At 42.5% G+C, this 27,434-nt stretch overlaps 1 protein-coding gene across 1 annotated transcript; it reads left to right on the top strand.

Moving 5' to 3' along the window:
• Window positions 1-202: 202 nt before the first annotated feature.
• Window positions 203-25,923, top strand: LOC112230900 (epidermal growth factor-like protein 7). Its single transcript, XM_024397263.2, has 9 exons — window positions 203-430; window positions 12,871-13,143; window positions 14,016-14,141; window positions 20,372-20,484; window positions 20,566-20,661; window positions 20,754-20,972; window positions 23,587-23,645; window positions 23,982-24,144; window positions 24,412-25,923. Exons 2-9 carry the CDS (start codon window positions 13,064-13,066, stop codon window positions 24,429-24,431), a joined length of 876 nt encoding a protein of 291 aa, XP_024253031.1. The 5' UTR covers window positions 203-430; window positions 12,871-13,063; the 3' UTR covers window positions 24,432-25,923.
• Window positions 25,924-27,434: the final 1,511 nt, after the last annotated feature.

Below are 27,434 nucleotides of genomic sequence, written 5' to 3'. Positions count from 1 at the left end.
GGACGCTTTTCCTTGTCCCTTCAAACTGTCCGTAGGCAGAGAATGCTTTAAAAGGTGATTCACATAGCGGTTTGAGCAGGATGGAGAGTGTTTGTGCAGTAGAAGGGTTTTATCAGCGCGAAACACTCACAGGAATTCCGGTTTGGGATTGTCCATCCAATTCCTGCGTTCCACAGGAAGCTCTGCATAAAAAGCAACTGAAAAACGCCCAAAGGCATTCCATTTTTCGTCAGTCGGTTCACGGGGAGCATCTAGAAATTAGCCGAAGTTTTGTTCTAATAAAAAACCGTGGGTACGAGTTTAAAATAAATTGTGTAACGATGGAAGATTATTCTAAACTGCCTGCCAAGTGGTCGGGGTTGGTTCCTATGGCAGCCTCCATTCATCGCGCGCGCAGAGACGCACAACCACATGACCTCATTCTGAGGGGGTAAGGAGAGTTCATTTTTTTCGTTGATCTAAAAAAAAGCAGAATTTATGATAATTTCATTCACTTTTGAAGAAAAAATATATACATATTTTAACTTGTTTGAGTGTGATTTGAAGGGTTTAATTGAGCCATCCTTACTGCCAGCAGTAAAATGACATTCAGGCCTATTTGGATGTAGCCTGATATTAGATATACATAACCTAACCTAACCTTACCCTGGTTCAAAGATGCCACATATCTCCCATCAGGGACGGCTCTAGCCCTTTGGGGGCCCTAAGCGAGAGTTGTTTGGGGTGCCCCCACACCTCACTGCAAAACATTTCAGTGGCCCCCCTCATGATGGTGGAGGAAAACAATTTCTGCAATTCTACACATTTTGCCATGGGGTGGAAAGAAAATGTTACAGTTTTAAAGGTGCAATATGCAGAAATTGCTCTGACATTTCCTGGTTGCTAAAATTCTAATAGTTTGCCTAATTTCCGTTTATGTGACAAAACAAGCAATGTATAGTGTAGATAATCATTGTACCATCTAAACTGCTGTGAAATATATTTTCAACAACCAAAAATATTGTATTTTCAGCTGTTTGAAGCTGGTGTAAAAAATTGAAAGTAAAAGATGCAAAAACGAAACTTAAGAAATGGAAATGTATAAATAGTGCACATAGAACATATTTACTGCTTCTTAGACTTGCTTACAATGAGAATGACAGATCTATAACTCACATTTCTATGTGAATTTGGTAGGGTCGCCAAAAAGTAACATATTGCAGCTTTATCGCAAGTTTTCTGCAATTCGACAAATCTTGCCATGGGGCGAAGAGAAAACTTTGCAATTTTACAATGTCCTGCGCTCTCTTTCACTTCAACTTTCATGCAATTCTACTCATTTTGCCATGGGGCAGAGAGAACATTTTAGCAGTTTAACAGCTAATTTCTTGCAATTCTACACATTTTCCCATCGGGTGGAGATAACGTGATGCAGTTTCTAAGCTAATTTCCTGCCATCCTACACATTTTGTAATGACTTATGTCATGTTGATATGATGTCTGAGTGAGAATGACAAATACAATCAATGTGGGCCACCTGGAAGTCAGGGCCCTTGGTATTCAGCCATTATTACTACAAGTTTAGATAGCTGGCTAGCTAGAATAATGCTGCATTCACATGCTATAAATTATAGGAAGCTCCTAGTTCCCAGTGGGAATTTTCACTTGAACTACCAATCTAGAAATGTTTAACTGGCATGGCTAATTGAGTGACGGTCAGTGACTGACATAACAAGTGAAAAACTGCTGGTGCACAACCAAATTTCCAAATTGCACCTGGTGTGTTCTACTATTCTTACTCTCACCAGTAAATTGAGTCCCCAACTGAGTTTTATGCCTAAAACCGCTTATGACTGGAACCGGCCCTGACTCCCATAGCAATGGAATCCATTCTGATCAAGCCACAGCCAACTATGATAGAATTCTAAACTATCCATTCACATGAACCATATTAGACTAGGCTACTTTCTTTGCATGCATAAAAATTATATTTGTCATATTATTGATTATCAGCTGATTGCAAAAATATATACATGCTTTTGTTAAATGCCTGTTGTAGTCAGAAACGTGATTTTCATCAGTTGTATATATATTTCCACGCTATGAGGTTAGAATAATACTGTGAAATGGGTGAAAATGATGATAATGCCCGTTTGGTGTAAGAGCTGTTTGAAACGAATGCCTGACATTTCAGCCTGTTTTGGTGGGATTGAGTTTTGGCCTTCCGTGGTGACCTAACTTTGCGGTTAATTAGTTAATAGACCAATAAAAAAGGGAATTCCAATCCTCTCTACCAATAACACCCGATTTTCAGATTTCTCCTCCCCACTCAGACCACTCCCAGACAGTCCTAGCACAATCCTTGCTTGAGAAATTGCCCTTTGCTAAGCAGCATTTTTTATTATGATTTTTTAAAACAGAAATCACACTACGGTACCTAATTGTTACCCAGAAATGATTTGATATTGAGATCTCCGTATGCTGACGTATCTCCCCCTGACACCCTGCTGACTCGAGCTAGAGGAGGTGCTGTTTTGGATAGGCTACCTACCCCCCAAATGCGCGCTTTGACGTTAGGCTACTCATAGAGACCTAACCTGCATGTGAGCTGACTGAGTGAGATATTACTACTAGGCTATAAACACAGGACGACTCATGTGGGATGCTTACTACTCAAGCGAGTGGAATACAACTTTCTGTTGAGGATTTCGTCTTATACAGAAAGGGTTTTCTGTTTTGCTGGGAATATCACATTTTGGTAAAGAGAACAGTGTGTGGCTACTTGGCTGCACATGGAACAGTTGTGAGTTTTGTGATTGGATTTGACAACATTTTACAAAAAAAGCCCAGTGGAATAAGTATTCAGAGAACTTGCTTGTGAGTTGCACGTTTTTATTTATTTTCAGTCCATTACGCACATTCAAAACCAGTATGCATGCACTCACCTCCGTTTCGTTTTGATATGGACATAGCCAGCATGCTACAGATTTTTCGGGGCAATAATTGAGTTGCACTGTGACTATTAATCAATATCGATAACTTTAGCTTATTGTTGTATTGAGAGGAGGATGTCATTCTCTCTCTCTCGCTCTGTGTGTGCGTCTGTGCCCACGTAAGTGCGTGCGTGCATGTATGCAAGAGTGAGAAAGAAAGAAAGAAAGAAAGAAAGAAAGAAAGAAAGAAAGAAAGAAAGAAAGAAAGAAAAAAGAAAGAAAGAAAGAAAGAAAGAAAGAAAGAAAGAAAGAAAGAAAGAAAGAAAGAAAGAATGAAAGAAAGAGCATCTCTGGCTGAGGCAAGTTTGCGGTTTGTGATCTAATGATTAAAGTATTGTAAAACACTGCCGTCTTTTGGCCACTGTACGAAATGTGTCACTTGTGCCAACTGCTTTATTACCATGATGCGTTGACTAGACCAGGGCAATGAGGGCGCATGCTCTATCCATTTACTGTGTTGGCATAGCTGGTCTTGAGTTTGACTACCAATCTCATTTGCAGCAATAACACCATTTTTATTTCTCAGCTAGATCAATATTTAACTGAGCTCAGGGCACTTGATTATCCCATTCATCAGTCCAGGTGTAGCTGTTCAGTTTTGTTTGGCTTGGCCATGTCTGATTTAACTCAGAGTAGTGTGTTCTCGGCTAGGGAGAGTTTTGGTTAGATGGTGCTTTGGGTGAACTGAGATTCAACCTACATGATACACAGACGTTATCAGTCAGAGTCAAGGGCTTTGAATTGCTGTAGGATTCTGCCATTTTCAAATCCCCACCTCATGCACTCACACACACATCCCCAGGGTTAGTGACATCAACCTCTTAAATAATCCATTCAGGAAGGTAGAGGTGTGTGCTCTTCACCCTACAACTCACTCACTTTTTTTCACTGTACCTGGAAACGGCAGTAAATGTTTGTGCTGCCCTTGTCCTCCCCACCATTCCACTACCATCCCCTCTCTCCCCTCTGAGGAGAGACCCTCAGACACAGTGGTGATAGTCTGTCTTCCCACCCACCCCACCTCCATAGCCCCTCCTTTGGCCCGACCTTGGTAACCCCTTGACAGGCACATTGTGTAAGCTGATCCTGCTGTCTGGTCTGTAGCCATTAGAGAGATATCCTCCCCTCTACACAGGGCTCCATAGAGCCTCGCCCCTTTTCAGACACAAACTTAGACAGATAGACAGACAGACACAGCCTCCAGGTCTCCTCTGCACTCCACTCTCAAACACTATCATCATCTGTCTGTCTGTCAGCATAGACCTCATTGCACCCTCTCTAGCTGGGTGGGGTCACCTGGGGCTGGGACACAACCAGGACGAGAGAGGTGGAAGAGGGCACTGAGATATTGAGCTATATATGGGGGAAGGGAAAGTGTTTTTTAATTGGTATTCATTGCCTGGATGACTTTCCCATTTAGTTCTTTATCACCTGTGGAGTGGAGTGTCATGTTGAGTCTGTTGTACAGGTAGCGTGAACCCAGGCATTAACTGCTTGGCTCAGTATATTTCTAGAGGGGATTATGTTTGTAAAAAATATTGTATGGAAGTGCCAGAGTTGTGGATTCAATTAATTAATCCCCAAAATCACTCTTTGGCTTCCAAGCAAACAACTATTTCTTCAACCAGTGTGACATCCATTCTACCAATTTAAAGTCAGCAAAGATATATGCAGATATACAGTACCAGTCAACTTTGGACACACCTACTCAAACCTACTCATTTGTCTTTATTTTTTTTTAAATGTTCTACATTGTAGAATAATAGTGAAGACATCAAAACTATGAAATAACACATATGGAATCATGTAGTAACCAAAGAAGTGTTAAACAAATCAAAAAATATATATTATATTTGAGATTCTTAAAAATATCCACCCTTTGCCTTGATGACAGCTTTGTACACTCTTGGCATTCTCTCTTTCCACAACTTAACTATCTTCTTATACCAACCCTACCTTGTCACAAGACAACTGATTGGCTCAAACGCATTAAGAAGGAAAGAAATTTCACAAATGACCTTTTAACAAGGCACACCTGTTAATTGAAATGCATTCCAGGTGACTACCTCATGAAGCTGGTTGAGAGAATGGCAAGAGTGTGCAAAGCTGTCATCAAGGCAAAGGGTGGCTACTTTGAATAATCTCAAATATAAAATATATTTTGATTTGGTTAACTCTTTTTTGGTTACTACATTATTCCATATGTGTTATGTTATAGTTTTGATGTCTTCACTATTATTCTTCAATGTAGAAAATAGTAAAAATAATGAAAAACCCTTGAATGAGTAGGTGTATCCAAACTTTTGACTGGTACTGTATCTCGCCCAAAGAGGTTGTTACTGTATATGTCCTGTACTGTATTCCCTTTAGGGAGTGTGACTCAGACTATTGGAAGCAGTAACCAGTCTCAAAGCCTTACATGACCTACAATCTAATCATCAACGTTACGGCCTGCCAGCAACAAGGCAAAGCTGTGATAGGTGCACACCCTAAGGTCTTCTTTGATACTTCAGAATTTCATTGATCTACTCTAAAGATAACACACACACACACACACACACACACACACACACACACACACACACACAAGCCCCTGTCTCCCAAAGTGCCCCCCTGCAGAGCAGACTGGAGTTATTGGCTATACAGGGATTGTAACATACTCTGTTTCACGGATACATGGCTCTCTCGGGATATACTGTCTTTGACCATCCAGCTAGCTGGACAGGAATAATTAACTCTCAGGGAAGAAGAAAGGCGGGGGTGTATGTTTCATGGTTAACTACTCATGGTGTGATTGTGATAACAAACAGAAACTCAAGTCCTTTTGTTCTCCCGTACTAGAATACCTCACAATCAAATTCCAACCGTATTACCTCCCAAGATAATTATCTTTGGTTATAGTCACAGCCGTGTATATTCCCCCTCAAGCCGATACCACGACTTGCCCTCAAAGAACATCACTGGACTTTATGCAAACTGGAAAACACATATATTGTAGCTGGGGATTTTAACAAAGCAAATTTGAGGAAAACGCTACCGAAGTTCTACCAACACATTGGCTGTAGCCCTTGCTCTGAGAAAACAGACCACTGCTACTCAGCTTTTCGAAATGCGTACAAGGCCCTCCCCAGCCCTCTCTTTGGCAAATCTGATCACGACTCCATTTTGCTCCTCCCTTCCTATAGGCAGAAACTCAAACAGGAAGTACTCGTGCTAAGGACTATTCAACGCTGGTTTGACCAATTGGAGTCCATGCTTGAAGATGGTTTTGATCATGCGGACTGGGATATGATCTGGGTAGCCTCTGAGCATAACATCAACAAATACACGGATACGGTGACTGAGTTTATCAGGAAGTGTATAGGAGATGTTGTACCCACTGTGACTTTTAAAACCTACCATAACCAAAAACTGTGGATAAATGTCAGCATTCGCGCAAAACTGAAAGCGTGAACCACCGCATTTAAACATGTCAAGGTGACTGGGAATATGGCAGAATACAAACAGTGTAGTTATTCCCTCCGTAAGGCAATCAACCAGGCAAACCGTCAGTATAGAGACAGAGTGGAGTCGCAATTCAATGGCTCAGACACGGGACGTATGTTGCAGTGTCTACAGGCAATCACGGACTACAAAGTGAATACCTGCCACATCGCGGACAAGGACTGTGGGCTCTCCTGCTCCGTGGCCGACGTGAGTAAGATATTTAAGCGTGTTAACCCACGGCATCCCTAGTCGCGTCCTCAGAGCATGCTTCGGACCAGCTGGCCGGAGTGTTTACGGACATATTCAATCTCACCCTGTCCCAGTCTGCTGTCCCCACTTGCTTCAAGATGTTCACCATTGTTCCTGTACCCAAGAAAGCAAAGGTAACTGAATTAAATGACTATCACCCCGTATCACTGACTTCTGTCATCATGAAGTGCTCTGAGAGGCTAGTTAAGGAACATATCACCTCTACCTTACCTGACAACCTAGACCCACTTCAATTTGCTTACCGCCCCACTAGATCCATAGACGATGCAATCGCCATTGCACTGCACACTTTCCTATCCCATTTGGACAAGAGAAATACCTATGTAAGAATGCAGTTCATTTACTATAGCTCAGCCTTCAACACCATAGTACCCTCCAAGCCTATCATTAAACTCGGGGCCCTGGGTCTGAACCCCGCCCTATGCAACTGTGTCCTGTACTTCCTGACGTGCCGCCCCCAGGTGGTGAAGGTAGGAAACAACACATCCACTTCACTGATCCTCAACACAGGGGCCCCACAACGCTGCGTGCTCAGCCCCCTCCTGTACTCCCTGTTCACCCATGACTGCGTGGTCACGTACGCCTCCAACTCAATCATTAAGTTTGCAGACGACACAACAGTAGTAGGCCTGATTACCAACAATGACAAGACAGCCTACAGGGAGGAGGTGAAGGGGTGTGGTGCCAGGAAAATAACCTCTCACTCAATGCCGACAAAACAAAGGAGCTGATCGCCCCTATCCATAACGATGGGACCACAGTGGAGCAGGTGGAAAGTTTCAAGTTCCTCAGCGTACACATCACTAACGACAGGACACGGACAGGACAGTGTGGTGAAGAAGGCGCTACAGCGCCTCTTCAACTTCAGGAGGCTGAAGAAATTTGGCTTGGCACCTAAAACCCTCACAAACCTTTACAGAAGCAGAACTGACAGCATCATGTCGATCTGTATCTCTGCCTGGCACCGCCTGCAACCGCAGGGCTCTCCAGAGGGTGGGGGGTCTGCCCACGCATCACCAGGGGAAAACTACCTCCTCCAGGACATCTACAGCACCCGATGTCACAGGAAAGCCAAAATGATCATCAAGGACAACAACCACCCAAGCCACTGCACATTCACCCCACTATCATCTAGAAGGCAAGGTCAGTACAGGTGCATCAAAGCTGGGGCCGAGAGACTGACAGCTTCTATCTCAAGGCCATCAGACTGTTAAATAGCCATCACTAGGAGGCTTCCACCCGGTTACGTAACCCTGCACCGTAAAGTCTGCTGCCCTATATACATACAGTTGAAGTCAGAAGTTTTAAAACTCATTTTTCAACCACTCCACAAATGTCTTATTAACAAGTCGGTTTAGATAACTACTTTGTGCATGACACAAGTAATTTTTCAAACAATTGTTTACAGACAGATTATTTCACTTATAATTCACTGTTTCACAATTCCTGTGGGTCAGAAGATTACATACACTAAGTTGACTGTGCCTAGAAACAGCTAGGAAAATTATAGTAAATGATGTCATGGCTTTAGAAGCTTCTGATAGGCTAATTGACATCATTTCAGTCAATTGGAGGTGTACCTGTGGATGTATTTCAAGGCCTACCTTCAAACTCAGTGCCTCTTTGCTTGACATCATGGGAAAATCAAAATAAATCAGCCAAGACCTCAGGAAAATAATTGTAGACCTCCACAAGCAATTTCCAATGCCTGAAGGTACCATGTTCATCTGTACAAACAATAGTGCGCAAGTATAAATACCATGGGACCACGCAGCCGTCATACCGCTCAGGAAGAAGAGGCGTTCTGTCTCCTAGAGATGAACGTACTTTGGTGCGAAAAGTGCAATTGAATCCCAGAACAACAGCAAAGGACCTTGTGAAGATGCTGGTGGAAACACGTACAAAAGTATCTATATCCACAGTAAAACGAGTCCTATATCGACAGTAAAAAGAGTCCTATATCGTCCTATATCAACAAGGCCGCTCAGCAAGGAAGAAGCCACTGCTCCAAAACCACCATAAAAAAGCCAGACTACAGTTTGCAACTGCACATGGGGACAAAGATTCTACTTTTTGGAGAAATGTCCTCTGGTCTGATGAAACAAAAAATAGAAACGTTTGGCCATAATGACCATTGTTATGTTTGGAGGAAAAAGGGGGAGGCTTGCAAGTGGAAGAACACCATCCCAACCATGAAGCACAGGGGTGGCAGCATCATGTTGCTTTGCTGCAGGAGGGACTGGTGCACTTCACAAAATAGATGGCATCATGAGGATGGAAAATGATGTGGATATATTGAAGCAACATCTGAAAACATCAGTCAGGAAGTTAAAGCTTGGTCGCAGATGGGTCTTCCAAATGGACAATGACCCCAAGCATACTTCCAAAGTTGTGGCAAAATGGCTTAAGGCTAACAAAGTCAATGTATTGGAGTGGCCATCACAAATCCCTGACTTCAGTCCTGTAGAAAATGTGTGGGCAGAACTGAAAAAGCGTGTGCGAGCAAGGAGGCCTAGGAACCTGACTCTGTTACACCAGCTCTGTCAGGAGGAATGGGCCAAAATTCACGCAACTTATTGTGGGAAGCTTGTGGAAGGCTACCCGAAACGTTTGACCCAAGTTAAACCATTTAAAGGCAATGCTACCAAATACTAATTGAGTGTATGTAAACGTCTGACCCACTGGGAATGTGATGAAAGAAATAGAAGCTGAAATAAATAATTCTCTCTACTATTATTCTGACATTTCACATTCTTAAAATAAAGTGGTGATCCTAAGTGATCTAAGACAGGGTATTTTTACTACGATTAAATATCAGGAATTGTGAAAAACTGAGTTTAAATGTATTTGGCTAAGGTGTATGTAAACTTCTGACTTCAACTGTAAACTTTAAATCAATGGCCACTTCAATAATGGGACACTAGTCACTTTAATAATGTTTACATATTTTTGCTTTACTCATCTCATATGTATATACTGTATTCTATTATACTGCATCTAACAATTCACAACAAAACATACAATAAACACAACCCTAAAAGTAAAAGAATGGAATTAAAGAATACATAAATATCAGGATGAGCAATGTCTCCGACATTGAGCAAAAGTAGTGCACTATATAGGAAACAGGGAGCCATTTGGGATGTAAGGCTGGAAGTACCGCTAAGCCCTGAGACAACAGTCACCGTATCCGACATTGCTCATCCTAATTTATGTATTTCTTAATTCCATTCTTTTACTTTTAGGGTTGTGTTTATTGTGTGTTTTGTTGTGAATTGTTAGACATTACTGCACTGTTGGAGCTACAAACACAAGCATTTCGCTACAACCGCAATAACATCTGCTAATCATGTGTATGTGACCAATATGATTTGATTTGATTTGATACTCTGCCATAGCTGTGGCGATTTGTGAATGAACACAGGCTGAGTAAGGTTTGCCTGTTGGCTCTCTGGGCGTGGAGCCAGTAGAGGATCAGAGAGACATGCACACTGTCAGCCAGGGCTTAGCGGCACTTCTAGCCTTACTCTACATCCCAAATGGCTCCCTGTTTCCTATATAGTGCACTACGTTTGCCCATGGCTCATAGGTTTGTAGTAAAAAGTGGTGCACGGTGCACTGTATAGAGAATATTTGGGACGCAGGCTACCTCATTGTTACCTGTCAGGCTAGCTTCTAGCCCAAGCCCAAGGCTAAGAGCAACCCTTCAGGGTAATATTAGTATAATGCTATAGGCTAGAAGAAAACCCAAGGCCCCTGCCTATAGGATCAACTCCAGGTTAACTGTAGTGCCATCGTACTACTCTCTTAGAGGCTAAATCAACTTTCAGAGTCAGAGTACCCCCTTCTCTTCTGAAGGTTAACCAAACTCCTGCTTTTGCTCTCCATACATCTAACAGAGTAAGGGAGCAAGGAAGAGAGTATGGGCCAGAGCTGGAGGGAGATCTATCTTCACTTTATGTTCTGAGAGACGACTCAGTGTGAGTTCAGCACTGCCTCACACAGGATGTATGTGTTTGTGTGTGTGTGCGTTGGTTCGTGCTTATGTTTGTATGTGTGTGCATGTTGTCTTGGTGAGGGTGTGGGTCAATAGACAATATAACAGAGCTATAAAAATGTACTGGGTAATGGGGGGGTTAATGCACCCATGGCACCCATGATGCCACTACCCATGATGCCACCTCTCTCCCTGTGGCCCTGGCTGTGGTGTGGCGTGACTGATAAACGGTCCTCTAATTAACGGTCCTCATCATTCTGCGACAGGAGGGTTCCAGCGCCAGTCTACATAATGGGGGTTAGCAGGGAACGTTAACATTAACCCAGCAGAGAGAAAGGTCAATGTTTATACACAGACACAGACAAAGACGCACGCGCACACATACACACACATACACACAACCTACCGCCTTGAGCATCCGACAAACAATCTAGCTCAGACGCAGTGCATAAAGCACAAACATGGCTCATAGCATCTTTACAGTTAGTCGTGAACTCTATTCTGAGTGGAAGAGGTATAGTAACCAATGTGCTAAATCTGGTTACTGTACCCCATACTGCTACCTATCGTCTGAACTCCTTCACTTTTACGACCGCCATGTTTAAAAATAAAACCACCAAGGAAGCACACTCAAATCTATTTTAACCAAAGCTCGGGGGGGGTCGTTATACGTCAGTAACTGGGTTGATTACGTTAAGCTTTTCAAGATGAGGGGCTCTGTCGTTCATACAAATAGCTGTGGTAGGGAGACGAGAGTCACGTAACAAACAGAAGAGAACATGCAAAGAGAACATGCAACACGCTGTCACTGCAAACATGGTAGCTGACATGTTATGAATACAGTGAAAATATGACCTGTTGTGAGTGTAGTGAATGTTGAACGAGTCATTTGAAGTCAAGTGAAATGAATTTCAGTGCTGGTATGTTAATCACTGCCACATTTTTTATAGTACAGTGGAGAGAGTCTTACTGTTCCTCTGAGTCTCTGACTTTACCTCTCTCGCTTTCTCTCTCTCTTTCTTTCTCTGCGTGTGCGTGCACGTGTGTTTGTGTGTGTGCTTGTACAACCCCATTCCATTACAACGTTATAATGTAGTAACAGAGCCATACCCTTCACTGCAGATTTAAACTTTGTACAGTATTACAACAGTATGTGTATCAGCTGTTTTAACGTAAAGTTTTAAATTGTCCACGTTCTGTCCACGTTACACTGTCACTCCAGAACTTTATTTGAGGTGCAAAGTCAAGCAGTAAGTCTGTAACTTCTCAACGTGCTCAACCCTACCTGCCCTTTAAAGCTAATTGTTTATGACTAAGCTGTGTAGAAGAATTGAAATCTGGACTTTGAGACTGTTTAATGTCCTCTATCCGGATGTTTGACTGCAGCACTTCATCTAATGGTCTCTAATGCTTTCTAACTCAGGGTAGCTCGGGGTAAAGCTCTTGAGATTTGGAGGAGTGAGAGGGGAGGAGGAGGAGGAGGAGGGTGGCTTTAGTGTTCTCGCTGACACGAGACTGCTAAACAGCATGACAGCGTTCATTGGTCAGAGTGAGTCTATCTCAAGTGGCCCATATGCTGCTATAGAGGTACAGTATGTTTGCTTGGAATGGTGTGGGAACTGATATTAGGAGTGTTTTTAGGAGATGGATTGCCATGAATTTCACATGTGATCACATGCGGAGTGTTCCAAAAACACGCTCTCATGTGATCACGCGATCTTATGTGTAGTTAATGTGATAACGTGACGTGTGAAGAAACGTGGTAATGTGGAACTACACGTGAAAACGTGATCACGTGAAATCGTGCTCATTTCACATGAAATATTGTGATTTTCCCACATGTGAAATCATGTGCTTTTTCCGTAAGTGTGTGTTTGCGTATGTCTGTGGGGGTAACACTGAAGTCTTCCACATGAGATATGAGAGTGGAGAAGTAAGCTGGTCATGTCTCTGAATGTATTTCTAACATGGTTTCTTTCAAATGTGCAAAATGTTACTATGACCAACTGGGGTTCAAACTAGTCTTCTGTGCATCACAAGTGGAGTGGAAACATGAAGTGGAAATGCATGAAAAAAAGTGAGCAGTTACTCTTCTCTTTCTAACACCTAACCTCTGTGTTTGTCTCTCTCTCTGTGTCGCTACAGGTAGCTGGCATCCTCCTCCTGTTGATCAACACAAGGAGCCGTAACATCAGAGAGAGAGGAAGCCCTAATACAGCCATTCTCCCCTCCTCCTCCCCCTCATCCTCCCTTCTTCTCCCATCAGACTGACAGAGAGAGAGAGAGAGAGAGAGAGAGTGAGGAAAAGAGTGAGGGAACGTGGGAAAAAAGGGGAGACATGTACCAAACACTCCTCCTCTCTTCCTCTCTCTTCCTCCTCCATGTCGCGGCCACTACACAGTTCCACGGTCATCACGGGTAACCGCTCCCTCATTCCACTTCTTGTGCTTGTTATTGGCTGTCACTCACTGGTCGGTCAGCCTTGGTCCTTGGGACGGCTCGGCTACATGGGTGGCTAGCTTCAGTTACAGACTAGCCACTTACTTAATTGGGAGCTATTTATTTTAAAAGGTTATTTGCTTCTCTTGACATTCTCACCCTGAGTAAATGTGTACTGGTTGGCCAGATAACAGTTCTTAGATTATTAGACATAGGTCAACTCTGAGGAGATGCAGGTTCTATTTTTGAGGTCTCAGTTGATTTTTATAGAGACCAAAACAAAATAGAGCCCTCACGAGAGGTCAAAGGTCGATGAAAGGTTAGAGGTGACTCTCAACTCTGACACCTTCAGTGGCGATTACATCGGCCAATCAGCATCAATTACATGTCAGCTAACCTCCACTGACTAATAGAGACCTCAAGGTCACGTCCTCAATTGAGAGTTAAAATGCTTGATGGACTGTTTAATTTCCAGACTGGTTAAGAGACCACATAGACTGGTTCAGATACCATATAGTAAGGTTGAAACCCAGTCTTAATTAAACTGTCCCCTGATGCAGCACAATCTATAGGTGAATGCTTCAGAGGTAATAGTGTAAGTGGTGTAATTTCCCATTTAAACCATGAAGATTCCTGTCAGTAATTTAACTACCAACATGATGTAAATAGTTCATTTGATGTCAAATAATTATGATTATGATGAATTTCATGACTTGGTGTGTAGCTAGCTGTTAAACTGATACAGTGACAGACTGATTTAACAACAGAGACAGTCGTCATATGTCCCAAAGAATACCTCTCCAGTGTGTGTGGTCTCACCTATGTGTTCCTACGTGTGTGTGCGATTTAAGGAGGAGGGTGTGTGGCAGAGATGTCCGTCACAGCAGTGTAGTCACGATGACAGAGTCGTTCGTCCAGCCCGTTCACAAGCCCTACATCACCCTGTGTCAGGGGCACCGCTTCTGCAGCACCTACAAGTAAGAGACATAGCCATGACTGTCATGATCATGATCACTGTTACTATCGCTGTCACTGCAAACATGGTAGCTGACTCTATAGCCACTCCTATCTGTCATATCTTTAATCTGAGCCTAGAGGAAAGTCTTTGTCCTCAGGCCTGCAGAGAAGCCAAAGTAATTCCGCTACCCAGGAGTGGTAAAGCGGGCTTTACTGGTTCTAACAGCAGACCTATAAGCTTGTAGCCAGCTCTTAGCAAACTGTTGGAAAAAATGGTGTTTGACCAAATACAATGCTATTTCTCTATAAATAAATTAACAACCGACTTTAAGCTTGCTCATAGAGAAGGACACTCAACACAAACTGCACTGACACAAATGACTGATGGTTGGTTGAAAGTGTGGTTGGTTGACAATATGGTTGGTTGATAATAAGAAGATTGTGGGAGCTGTACTTTTAGATTTCAGTGCAGCCTTTGGTATTATTGACTATAACCTGTTGTTGAAAAAACGTTTGCGTTGTCGCTTTTCAATCTCTGCCATATTGTGGATTCAGAGCAATAAAGAAGAGAACTCAAAGGGTTATCTTTAATGGAAGCTTCTCTAATGTCAAACATGTAAAGTGTGGTGTACCACAGGGCAGCTCTCTACGCACACTATTTTCTATTTTTACCAATGACCTGCCATTGTCATTAAACAAAGCATGTGTGTCCATGTATGCTGATGATTCAACCATATACACATCACCAACCACAGCTAATGAAGTCACTGAAACCCTTAACAAAGAGTTATAGTTGTTTTGGAATGGGTTGCCAGTAATAAACTGGTCCTGAACATCTCTAAAACTAAGAGCATTGTATTTGGTACAAAGCCTTCCCTAAGTTCTAGACCTCAGCTGAATCTGGTAATGAATGGTGTGGCTGTTGAATAAGTTGAGGAGTTACTTGGTGTTTCCTTAGATTGTAAACTGTCATGGTCAAAACATATAGATTCAATGGTAGTAAAGATGGGGAGAGGTCTGTCCGTAATAAAGAGATGCTCTGCTTTTTTGACACCACACTCCACGAAGAAAGACCTGCAGTCTCTAGTCTTCTCTTCATTACTGTCCAGCTGTGTGGTTGAAAGCTGCAAGGAAAGACCTAGTTAAGCTGCAGCTGGCCCAGAACAGAGCGGAATGTCTTGCTCTTCATTGTAATCAGAGGGCTGATACTATTACTATGCATTCCAGTCTCTCTTGGCTAAGAGTTGAGGAGAGACTGGCTGCATCACTTATTTTTATAAGAAACATTAATGTGTTGAAAATCCCAAATTGTTTGCATAGTCAGTTTACACACAGCTCTGACACACAGACTTACCACACCAAGACATGCCACCAGTTTTTTTTCACAGTCCCCAATTCCAGAACAAATTCAAGAAAGTGTACAGTATTATATAGAGACGATATTGCATGGAACTCCGTTCCATCTCATATTGCTCAAATAAACACCAAACTTGGTTTCAAAACAGATAAAGCAACACCTCACGACACAACGCTTTCTTCCATATTTGACCTAGATAGTTTGTGTGTATGCATTGATATGTAGGCTACGTGTGCCTTTAAAAATAAATGCATGTAGTTCTGTCCTTGAGCTGTTCTTGTTTATTAATGATCTGTATTGTCATGTTTCATGTTTTGTGTGGACCCCAGGAAGAGTAGCTGCTGCTTTTGTAACAGCTAATGGGGATCTTAATAAAATACCAATACCTAATCTTATCATAATACCATGCTAATGCCACCACAAGGTCCATATCACTTCCCATTCAACTCTGCCCAAACTACCAAACTGCCAATACATAACCTATTAACTCTGCACGAGCAAGGGCCAATGTCTGGTCTGCTCCCAGCTGTACCATATTTAGCATATTTATACAGTCTTGCCTCAGCCAACCTCATGCAACACATTCATCTCTGAGACAGATGCTACAGTTTATACAATGTTATTCAATGTTTATTTGTTAGTTGGGCAACACTCTAAAGACGGTAAAGGGCTCCTAATGTGTTTTGACTGAGAGTTGATGAGCAGAGTAGAGGAGCCTTACCCATCCAGCAGAAGACAAGGCACTGTCCTTTCTCATTCTCTGATTCTCTCTCTCTTTCTCTCTACCCCCCCTGTCTATCACGCGCTTTCTTTCTCCCCACTCTCTTGTTCTCTCTCTCTCTCTCTCTCTCCCCACATGAACAAAACTACAGTCTACTATATAATACCACAGTTAACTGTAGTATAGTGTAGAATACTATACTACACACTGTATTATCCCTCAATCATGTGTAGTACTTACTATATAATTGTGTAGTATAATGTAAATAGTAAATACTAGTAAATAGTAAATACTACGGTATACTACAGACTAGGGTTGCACATTTTTGGGAATATTCAAAGGTGGAAACTTTCTGTGAGAATTAACGGGAATATATGGGAATTAATGGAAATATATGCAAATGTGTATTAATAACATTTAAATGTAGATGTTTTTTGCATTGGATATATTTACCATATCATATGGAGACAGAAACATAAACCTTTTACCTTATCATAAGTTGACATACTTACAAATTATTATATCCTTCCAATAGAAATAAAAAAACAATTTAGTTATGAATTGAACTTTATAAATGAGTTGACTCTTCACATAGCATGATTTCACTGAACAACAAAAGAAAGGGAATATTGAATGATCCCCAATGATCCATCACATCTCCCAAAAACATTTTCAACATACATCTGTAAAATTATAGTCTAGAAACTAAAGCTTTGGTTGTCTTCCTCTCAGGCTTCCATGTCTTCTCCCTGGATCTCCTCAATGTCCACCTCTTGAACATCAGACTCTGAGGCCCCATCTTCACTGTCACTTTCCAACCTTGTTGAGGATGGCTCGTTGTCAGGCTCAAAAAGCCTCAAATTTGCCCGGATGATCACCAATTTTTCAACCCTTGTATTGGTCAGCCTGTTGCGTGCTTTGGTGTGTGTGTTCCCAAACAAGGACCAGTTGCGCTCTGAGGCGGCTGATGTTGGTGGGATTTGGAGGATGATGGAGGCAACAGGGGAAAGAGCCTCATATCTACAAAGTCCTTTCCACCAGGTGGCTGATGAAATATGTTGGCACGACTGCCATATTGCCTCTCCATCCCAAAGCCCTCGCTTGGAAGTGTACTTCGCCAGACTGCCAAGAACCTTGCCGTCATCCAGGCCAAGGTGGTGGGACACGGTAGTGATGACACCATAGGCCTTGTTGATCTCTGCACCAGACAGGATGCTTTTGCCAGCATACTTGGGGTCCAACATGTACGCTGCAGCGTGTATGGGCTTCAGGCAGAAGTCTTCACGCTTTTTGATGTATTTCAGAACTGCGGTTTCCTCTGCTTGGAGCAACAGTGAAGTGGGCAGGGCAGTACGGATTTCTTCTCTTACATCTGTAAGCAGAATCTGAACATCAGACAGGAGGGCATTGTCTCCCTCAATCCGTGCAATGGCAACTGCTATAGGTTTCAGGAGTTTCAGGCTGCTTACCACTCTCTCCCAAAATACATCATCCAGGAGGATCCTCTTGATGGGGCTGTCCATATCGGCAGACTGTGATATGGCCATTTCTTGGAGAGACTCCTTCCCCTCCAGCAGACTGTCAAACATGATGACAACACCACCCCAATGGGTGTTGCTTGGGCAGCTTCAATGTGGTGCTCTTATTCTTCTCACTTTGCTTGGTGAGGTAGATTGCTGCTATAACTTGATGACCCTTCACATACCTAACCATTTCCTTGGCTTTCTTGTAGAGTGTATCCATTGTTTTCAGTGCCATGATGTCTTTGAGGAGTAGATTCAATACATGAGCAGCACAGCCAATGGGTGTGATGTGAGGGTAGGACTCCTCCACTTTAGACCAAGCAGCCTTCATGTTCGCAGCATTGTCTGTCAACAGTGCAAATACCTTCTGTGGTCCAAGGTCATTGATGAATGCCTTCAGCTCATCTGCAATGTAGAGTTTATGCAATGTAGCTCATCTGCAATGCCTTCAGCTCATCTGCAATGTAGGTGTGTCTGTCCCTTGTGTCTGTGCTCTTGTAGAATAATCGTTGAGGGGTGGAGATGATGTAGTTAATTATTCCTTGCCCACGAACATTTCGACCACCCATCAGAGATGATTGCAGTACAGTCTGCTTTCTCTATGATTTGCTTGACCTTACCTTGAACTCTGTTGAACTTTGCATCCAGCAAATGAGTAGATAAATGTAATGTCTGGTTGGAGGGGTGTATGCTGGGCGAAGAACATTCAAATATCTCTTCATATATACATTGCCTGTGAGCATCAGAGGTGAACCAGCTGCATACACAGCTCAAGACATTCATCAGCATTTCTATGACTACGTTCCTCCATTGAGTCAAATAAACTTCTGATTCTAGGAGGATCATGAGCTGTTGCTATCGAAACGGTGTCTGATTCATCATTTTTGCAGAAGTAGAGGGACCCTACTGAGGGAATTTTATGCACAGACATCTTTGTTGCATTCTTCAAAAACAATGCAAAGTAAATACTAGCTGCAGTGAAAGTAATATCCATTTTCCTGTAAAGATTAGGGAAAAAATGAGTAAAAAAAACACTAGTAAATACTACAGTCCGCAAAAAATTACTATATTATATAATTACTATAGTATATAATTTTTGTATGTATTTTTAACTACAATATTTTGTATTTATATTGTAAATACTACAGTGAATAATGCAGTAAAGTCCTTGTAACGGCTGTTGTCGGTGGAAGAAGGAGAGGACCAAAGAGCAGCATGGTTAGTGTTCATCTTATTTAATAATAATCCAAACTGAACACTGAATAACAAAAACAACAAAGAAACAACCAAAACAGTTCTATCTGGTGCAGGCATACAAAGACTGAAAATAACCACCCACAAAACACAAAGAAAAACAGGCTCTCAAATATGGTTCTCAATCAGGGACAACGATTGACAGCTGCCTCTGATTGAGAACCATATAAGGCCAAACACAGAAATAGAAAAACTAACATAGACAACCCACCCAACTCACGCCCTGACCATACTAAAACAAAAGACAAAACAAAGGAACTAAGGTCAGAACGTGACAGTCCTCAAATACACTACAATGAATAGTATAGTATTTATACCATAGTACACTATAGTATTATTATATTATATATTATATTATTATATTAATATAGTATTGTTTCATGTGTGATCACTCTCTTATATCATATACAAAGAAGTGTATACACATATATACACATACACAGAAGTGGGTCACCTCATATTTTGGTGGAATCCAAATATCAAGCACTTTGTATAACTACGTGAAATGACCAGCATCCCACAGAGCCCACTGCTGTGTTTATCTTGGGCAACCTCTCCCTCCGTACGTACACACTCTTTCTTTCTTTCGTTCTTTCTTTCACTCCTACATTTCTCTCTCTCTTTCTCACTCTCCCATTCCCTTGTTCTCTCTTTCTCTCTTCCTGCACAGTAATGTGCCCACATTAAAAAATACTATACTGTGATATAAATACTAAAGTATTCACTGTAGTGTTTTTGCGGACTAAAATCAGCAGGACTGTAGAATTTACTCTACGTTTTTTTTGCAGACAATGCTGCAATATTTGCTGTGGTATAGTCTTGTACAGTATACTACAACATTCTATAGTAAGCACTACACATGATGTGGGTGGGCAATGCAGCAGACCTCTCATAGCCAACAACTATAATTATAAACTTTCCTTCCCACCATGAGGCTGTTATGAATTAATGTGTTTGAGTCATCTTTTGTGAGGCAATTGTTCTCCTTTCCTCCCTCTTTCCCCCTCCTCCCCTCTCTCCCTCTCTGATGTCTGTGCCCGCACACTGAGAACAATGCCAGGAAACATTTCAGCACATTTCAGTGAACTGGCTTTGGTGTTACACCCCCCTCAAGCACTTAACCAGTGGTCCATGGTCTAGCCTAATATTACAGTGAATTCCCATTATCTCATCTACAATATACAGTGGGGCAAAAAGGTATTTAGTCAGCCACCAATTGTGCAAGTTCTCCCACTTAAAAAGATGAGAGAGGCCTGTAATTTTCATCATAGGTACATCACACACAACGTTGACAGATAGGGGAATCTGACTAAATGCATTATTCACACCTAACTGACTATGTCGGCAGCACATACCCTGTCCAACCTCTCACTCTCTTTTGTGTGTTTTCTTCAGGACAGTGTACAGGGTGGCCTACCGTCAGGTGACCAGAGCGCCGCCACTCTCACACTCTTATCCAGAATGCTGCCCGGGCTGGCGACAACTCCACTCACACAACTGTAACCAAGGTAACGGCGGCTGACGCTCTCCTAGCATCCCATATGTCGTGTGTGTGTGTTTGTTTCTTATGCTATTTCTGTCCTAACCAGCGGTGTGTGTCCAGTCCTGTATGAACGGAGGAACGTGTTTAAGACCCAACCACTGTGCCTGTCCTCTGGGCTGGATAGGACGACACTGCCAAACAGGTACACGCATACACACACCTACACACTCACACACTAATGCTAGCACACTTAAATAAACAACATCAGTGACTCTCCCTCCCTCTCTCAATCAGATGTGGATGAGTGCAGTGAGCAGCAGCCCTGTTCTCATAAGTGTGTGAACATGGCAGGCAGCTACCGGTGTGTTTGTAGAGAGGGCTACAGGCTGGCAAGAGACAGACACTCCTGTGAGAGCCTTCCTCCTCCTCCTCCACCTCCTGCCCCTCCCGCCTCTCCCACCCGCCCCAGCCAGGCAGCAACAAACGATTACAGACCCACCTCCAGTGATACAGGTACACCTACCTCCTCTCACTATTCATCCACAGGCATAGTAATCAATCATGTGCTATGTGTGTGTGTGTGTGTGTTCCGGCAGAGCCTCCAATGGGAGTGAAGAGGAGACAGGACAATAGCCAGGCTCGCTGTCCATTATTACTTTTGGTACGCGCTATGCCAATCTCAACTCGTACCGTGAGTAATAATGCACTGCGACTGGTACCAACTGCAAGTGGACCACAGGAGCTCAACAACCAAGTGTGTTCATGTACAGTATGGTATGACCAGATGAACCATGCTGATAACTGCTGTTTCAACATAGATTGATGTAGACTTATCTTCCTTATCCTTTGCTTAGGAAAACGTCCCACGTTTACAGAACTTTCGTTTAGCATTGAGTGAAGCATGCTTCTCTCCCGCACTTTCAAACACTCAAGCTTTTCTCTAAACTGCTACATCACTCGGACAAAAAGGAAACCACGTTTCCTTCCACAGTAAAGTCATACAGCCTAAAAAAATCAATCACAACAACTGTGATGGAAACAGGTTTCGGTACAATTTTATTAATACCGACAGATCATTTGTTTAGTTCGACATGGCGAGACTTTTTTGTTCTCGCATAATAAAATGTATTATGCGAGAAATGGCGGCGAAATGCCTTTAAGGCGCAAATATTGATATGATAACCATCATATTGAAGTAAACTTGGAGTAACGTGATGATATGCTGTGTGGTCCATGCAGTTTATTAGGCTACAGATGAAATAAGTTATGAACTTCACAGGGTGGTGAATGTGCAAGGTGAAGAGCTTGTTGCTCCTTTCCAATAAATATTGAGGCTCTTATTCTGGTGACATGATGATCGATGCTTGACAAATAAAAAATATTCTCGCTATTATCCACAAGAATCTCATCATGTAGAGTAGCCTACAAGCACTGTATCTGAGAGCTGTTGACTAGAGCACATGTACCAAGACCAGAGTTGCAACTAATCATAAAGCCCTTGACAAGATGAATCAGATGTTTTTGTCCGAGGCTACAACAATAAAAATGTGTGCTGTTGGGGGTTCTCGAGGACCGAAGTTGGGAAACACTGGTCTAGATAGAGGGGAGATATACAGGAAAGGTTGTCTTTCATGTGTTAAACACACTTAAAGACATAAAAACTGGTAGTACTGTACATAAAGTAGAAGTGGCAGCGTTGCCAAACCAATGACCTCTTTCTCCTAACCACTTTCAGTCAGTCTGTATTTGTGTCCAGAGAAAAGGAAAATGTGGTTAGGACCAAATTCACACAAGATGGCTCTTCTCAGCTAAACTTAGACAGGCTGTTCACCCCCCTGAGTGTGGCTGAGGATGGATGTACGGTGGAGGGTGTGTGTGTGTGTTTGTGGATGGATGAATAGGGGTTATTGGATGAATAAGATATTTTGCTTAATCAGCACAAAGTGAGAAAAACAGCAGGAAAAAAACATATGACAGATCTCTGTACTTGGTGAAAGTGACATGGGTGAGGGGAAGTTAGTTGGGGGAATATGTGCAGGCTCAGTACAGAAGTGTTCTCCTTGGCCAACCGAGTGCAAGGCCAGCAGGCAGTCGCAGCAGCAACATCAGTGTTGTGGTTAATGGCCCTATTATATCCTTTAACTGTTCATATCCAGGCTGACGTCTGATGTTGATGAAGATCACAGAGATAAACATGGGAATAAATGCCCTGCTCAGACCGTAGCAGCTCTCGTTTGACCCCCCCCCCTCCTCCCCCATTTCTGGAGCCTTTTTTCTTCCTTCTCTCTCCCTCTTCTTGGCTGGGACTAGCGCTCTCATTCCAGCTCCATCAACCTCGTCTGCTGGGGGTCATCGCTCCCCCCTGTCCTCTTGTCTCAATAATAGGCCACATCTGGGAGAGATAAAACTGTTCTCAGTTTGACCCTAGCTCCAAGACGCGGGTTCCTACCCCAGCTCTGAACCCCTAGCTCTGGGGACCTGTCGTGGGGAGCAGGGGGACACTTGGTGACTGGTTGGATTCCAGCCCAGCTCTCCCCTCCTTGTCCTGTAACCGATAGGACGACACATGTTTAGAGAAGGCATGATGGACTGTTTGTCTGTTCATAGTGCCCTCTCTGTCAGTTATATGGTGTGTGTCTGTCATTTTCCCATATTCTCAGACCCTTATGCAGACTAATTTATGGATTTGTCACCGGCTTCACCCAAAGAACTGAATTCCCCAGGCAGCTTGTGGTTCTTCGGTTCTCTGCTTATGAATCACTCTGTAGCAGGATCAGAGCAAGATGCTAGAGGCAATATCTATCTCAAAGACATGTCACAAGTCCAAGCGTTTGATAGAATAGGAAGGATGAACCATTACACTCTTTCCCCCTCTGTTGAACCTCTCTGTAAGCTAACCCTCCCGGGTCATATTCTGTAGGTTTCATCGTATCAAAACGTTTGGCAACAGAAAAGGAAAATCGGTGTTCTTATCGGAAAAGTCCAGGCAGTAACCCCTCGTCTTCAAAACGTTTTCTCTCTATAAGCAACCTTGGTGTGCAGTTGGAGGGTGTTTTAGATCGTGGTGATCCACATTCTATTTTCATGTGTATGTGTGTGTGTGTGTGTGTGTGTGTGTTGTCTACAGGTGGAAGGGTCACAGAAGAGGTACAGAGCCTGAAGAACAGAGTAGAGCTGCTCGAGCAGGTACAACTGCACTCCTCTACCATCACATGAACACACACACGCTCTCGTGAACGGGTGTACACTCAGGTGTAAAGTCCCCCTTATAACCATTGCTAATGCCCCTCTAGCATCCACCACTCACCTTGACCCAGCCCTAGTAATATCAAATACCACTCACAATGTAATCATGAACCTTTGTTAAACGACAGAGAACACACACTCACAAAACCCAGCATCCTTTGAAACACTAGACTGGTAGTGACCTTTTAAAAGCCTTTGAGTTTTTCATTAGAATACATGTTGCTAATGCTCCGTGGATTACAGTAGAATTGAATCTCTCTCCCCCCTTCCCTCCAGAAGCTCCAGTTGGTCCTAGCCCCCTTCACCAGTCTGTTCCCCATGTCGCTGGACGAGGGCGTGTCTGAGAAGACCAGCTTCCTGTCTCACTCCTTCCAGCAGCTGGACCGCATCGACTCGCTCAGCGAACAAATCGGCTTCCTCGAGGAACGCCTCGGTACCTGTGAGTGGATAAACACACAGTTAAAAATGTATTTTCGTTGTACTTCTCTTGTTGGACAGGACAAATTGGCCATATAGAGGCTTGAAGTGGATGTGAAATGATTTGTTTGACTATAGATAGTAACACCCCACTGGGCACACACTGGTTAAATCAATGTTGTTCCCACGTCTTTTCAATGAAATTACGTTGAACCAAAGTGGAATAGACATTGAATTGGCATATGTGCCCAGTGGGACTGATTTTTCCACTTTTCCGTCCTCACTACAGGTTCCTGCCAGGAAAATTAGACACAGAACATGACTGGGTGAAAACCAACCAGACATCTCCACAGTCTGAATCCACAACACAATAACAATAGGAATGGAATGATTGCCCCAGCCCAGGGATATGGTAGGAGGAAGAAAGTTAGCAGAATTTAGGCCTACTCAACGTTTGTGCATTCATGTTCATGTACCAGCCCAAAGACTTGCTCTCGAGAACCCAAGGCATTAACAAGGCATTCTGCCTTATCTCAAGGGTTCTCAGCAATAAACACTAGTTACCGGTAGCACCATGTGAACTACTATCCCAACGCTGTTTTAACATTTAGAAACGTCCATAATCATCGCTTCCGATACGGTTTCTGAAACATAGAAAACGTATCTTTCATATCAGCGGGAATGAATCTTTCAAATAAAAAAAGATACTTACTGAAACAGGTTTGCCCAGATGCTTACGTCTGTGTGCCTCCAGCCTTCAAACTACACTTCCTCCCCAGTTACACTTACACACAGGTGTTCGAACACACTCTAGATAGCTAATTAGCACAGGTGGTCATCTCTGTCCACCATCTGTCTTCCACAAACAAGCGCTGCAACATGGAGATATGGCTGTGTGCATGGGAATACTCACCCTAACCATATAAAAGGTGTGTAGTAATTTAACCTTTTGTTTTTTTACGATTATTTCTCGCTGATATGAAAGATACTTGTTTCCAAAACCGTACCACAAGCGATGTGCGTTAACATTCAGAACGAGGCTCTTAACAAGAACGGGGCTCTAATAACAAAGCTCCCCTGGGCAGAAGATAGCGCCATGAATAGACGCTAAAAGTAGTTTGTGTGTATGTTTCAGGGTTTATTGAGTGGCGCAGCAGTCTAAGGCACTGCATCACTACAGATCCGGGTTCGACCCCGGACTGTATCACAACTGGCCGTGATCAGGAGTCCTATAGGGCGGCGTACAATTGGCACAGCGTCGTCTGTGTTAGGGGAGGGTTTGGCCGGGGTAGGCCGTCATTGTAAATACGAATTTGTTCTTAACTGACTTGCCTAGTTAAATAAAAGTTCAAATAAATGAGCTAGCCAAAGACTAGCTCTATGATGGGCAAACCTGTCATGTGCTGAGTCTCTTTTCTCTCCCAACAGCATGATTTCATGTCTTTACATTGCTGTTCTACCAAAATACATAGAATAGCGTAACATCAGTACCTGTAGCAGGGTTACTGGGGCCTCGTTCTCCCATTACATTACTGGACAATCTGAGAGTCTAAGGTCAAACAGCCATTTTGACTATGATGTATCTGGTTTCCGTGTCTTAGGTTCACATCAGTGCAGCTGGTTTCACTGTCAGAGCCCCCATGGTGGGTCTCGCATGGACATCTGTATTTATCTATTTAAGTTATAATTCCTTGTGCTTATCTCAGAGCTACAATAGACAGTTGGCTTTTTTGATTTTTTTTTACATAGCTTTGTACCTTTTTGTAATAAAATGGATCAATTAAAAATGTCTAGTAGAGGATTTGTGTGTGAATTTAGATTTTTTTTTAAATGTGAAGCCACTTGGAAGAAAGGTAACTATACATATCAATATCTCATTTTGACCACTCAAACACATTCCTATACTGAACAGAAATATAAACACAACATGGAGGTGTTGGTCCCATGTGTCATTAGCTGAAATAAAAGGCCCCAGAAATGTCCATGTGCACAAAAAGCTTATTTCTCATAATTTGTGCACAAATTTGTTTATTTGTTAATGAGCAGTTCTCCTTTGCCAAGATAATCCATCCACCTGACAGTTTTGTATCTCAAGAAGCTGATTAAACAGGATCATTACACAGGTGCACCTTGTGCTGGGAACAATAAAAGGCCACTCTAAAATGTGCAGTTTGATCACACAACACCACAGATGTGTCAAGTTGAGGTAGCATGCAATTGGCATGCTGACTGCAGGGATGTCCACCAGAGCTGTTGCAAGGGAATTTAATGTTCATTTGTCTACCATAAGCCGCCTCCAATGTCATTTTAGAAAATATTGCAGTACGTCCACCACGTGTAACCTCGGCAGCTCAGGACCTTCATCTGGATTCTTCACCTGCTGGATCGTCCGAGACCAGCCACCCGGACCGGTGATGAAACTGAGGAGTATTTCTGCCTGTAATAAAAACCATTGTGTGGAAGAAATCAAACTCATTTTGATTGGCTGGGCCTGGCTCCCTAGTGTGTGGGCCTGGCACCCAATCCATAGCTTAGGGCCTCATGAATGTATTTCAATTGACTGATTTCCTTATATGAACGAACTCAATAAAATGTTGCATTTATATTTTTTCTGAACAAAAATATAGTTCCAATATCAATTCAATGGAGAGTTAGAAAAAATGTTGTATTGCCAGAGCCATCCTAAATCTCATCTGCAAAGCCTGAGTGTCCAAGGATAAAATAATTTAAAATGAAATAACACACACGGCAATAAAGTAACAGCTCTTTTAGAAAGAAACAAATTACATTTATTTATCATTTCCCAAGGCATTCATCAAACACAGAAGGCTCACCAGGATGTCATAAGACAAGACACTTTGGCCAGTTCAGTTGAACATAGTTATCTTAAGCTACGAACAGATTACACTTTAATAGCTTTGGTGAAACTGATAGAACATTAAGATAATTTTTATATACCACCCAAACTCACCATGAAGTGCTTAATTAATCATTTTGAATATTTTTAATATTTTTTCCAATTTAATTGTGAAAAAAAAAAAAATAATAATAATAATACATTTAAAAAAAAAAAACACCAGATCAACCAACAAGGTTGTGTTGCAGAGCCTGTCAAGTTATCACGGTCATCGAGTCGATGACGCTTTTAGCTGACACACTAGGAAGTTGAGCTATAAAACGCCCATGAAAATAATCATAGGCCAACTCTTGACCATTGTCTAAAATCATTGACAGTTTACATTTGGTTAGTGCCAAATTGGTAGCATCTTTAAACATTCAAAACATCTTTGTTGCAGGATTAAACAAAATGTA

Source organism: Oncorhynchus tshawytscha, linkage group LG33, assembly GCF_018296145.1.
Source record: "Oncorhynchus tshawytscha isolate Ot180627B linkage group LG33, Otsh_v2.0, whole genome shotgun sequence".
NCBI lineage: Eukaryota > Metazoa > Chordata > Actinopteri > Salmoniformes > Salmonidae > Oncorhynchus > Oncorhynchus tshawytscha.
This window is presented reverse-complemented; position numbering and strand designations above follow the sequence as displayed.

Excerpts from the sequence above, each read along its gene's own strand:
- LOC112230900 (XM_024397263.2), top strand. The coding sequence starts at position 13,064 with ATGTACCAAACACTCCTCCTCTCTTCCTCTCTCTTCCTCCTCCATGTC. Across the intron at positions 20,973-23,586 it reads ACCCACCTCCAGTGATACAG|GTGGAAGGGTCACAGAAGAG; the intron begins GTACACCTACCT and ends TGTTGTCTACAG. Across the intron at positions 24,145-24,411 it reads CGAGGAACGCCTCGGTACCT|GTTCCTGCCAGGAAAATTAG; the intron begins GTGAGTGGATAA and ends TCCTCACTACAG.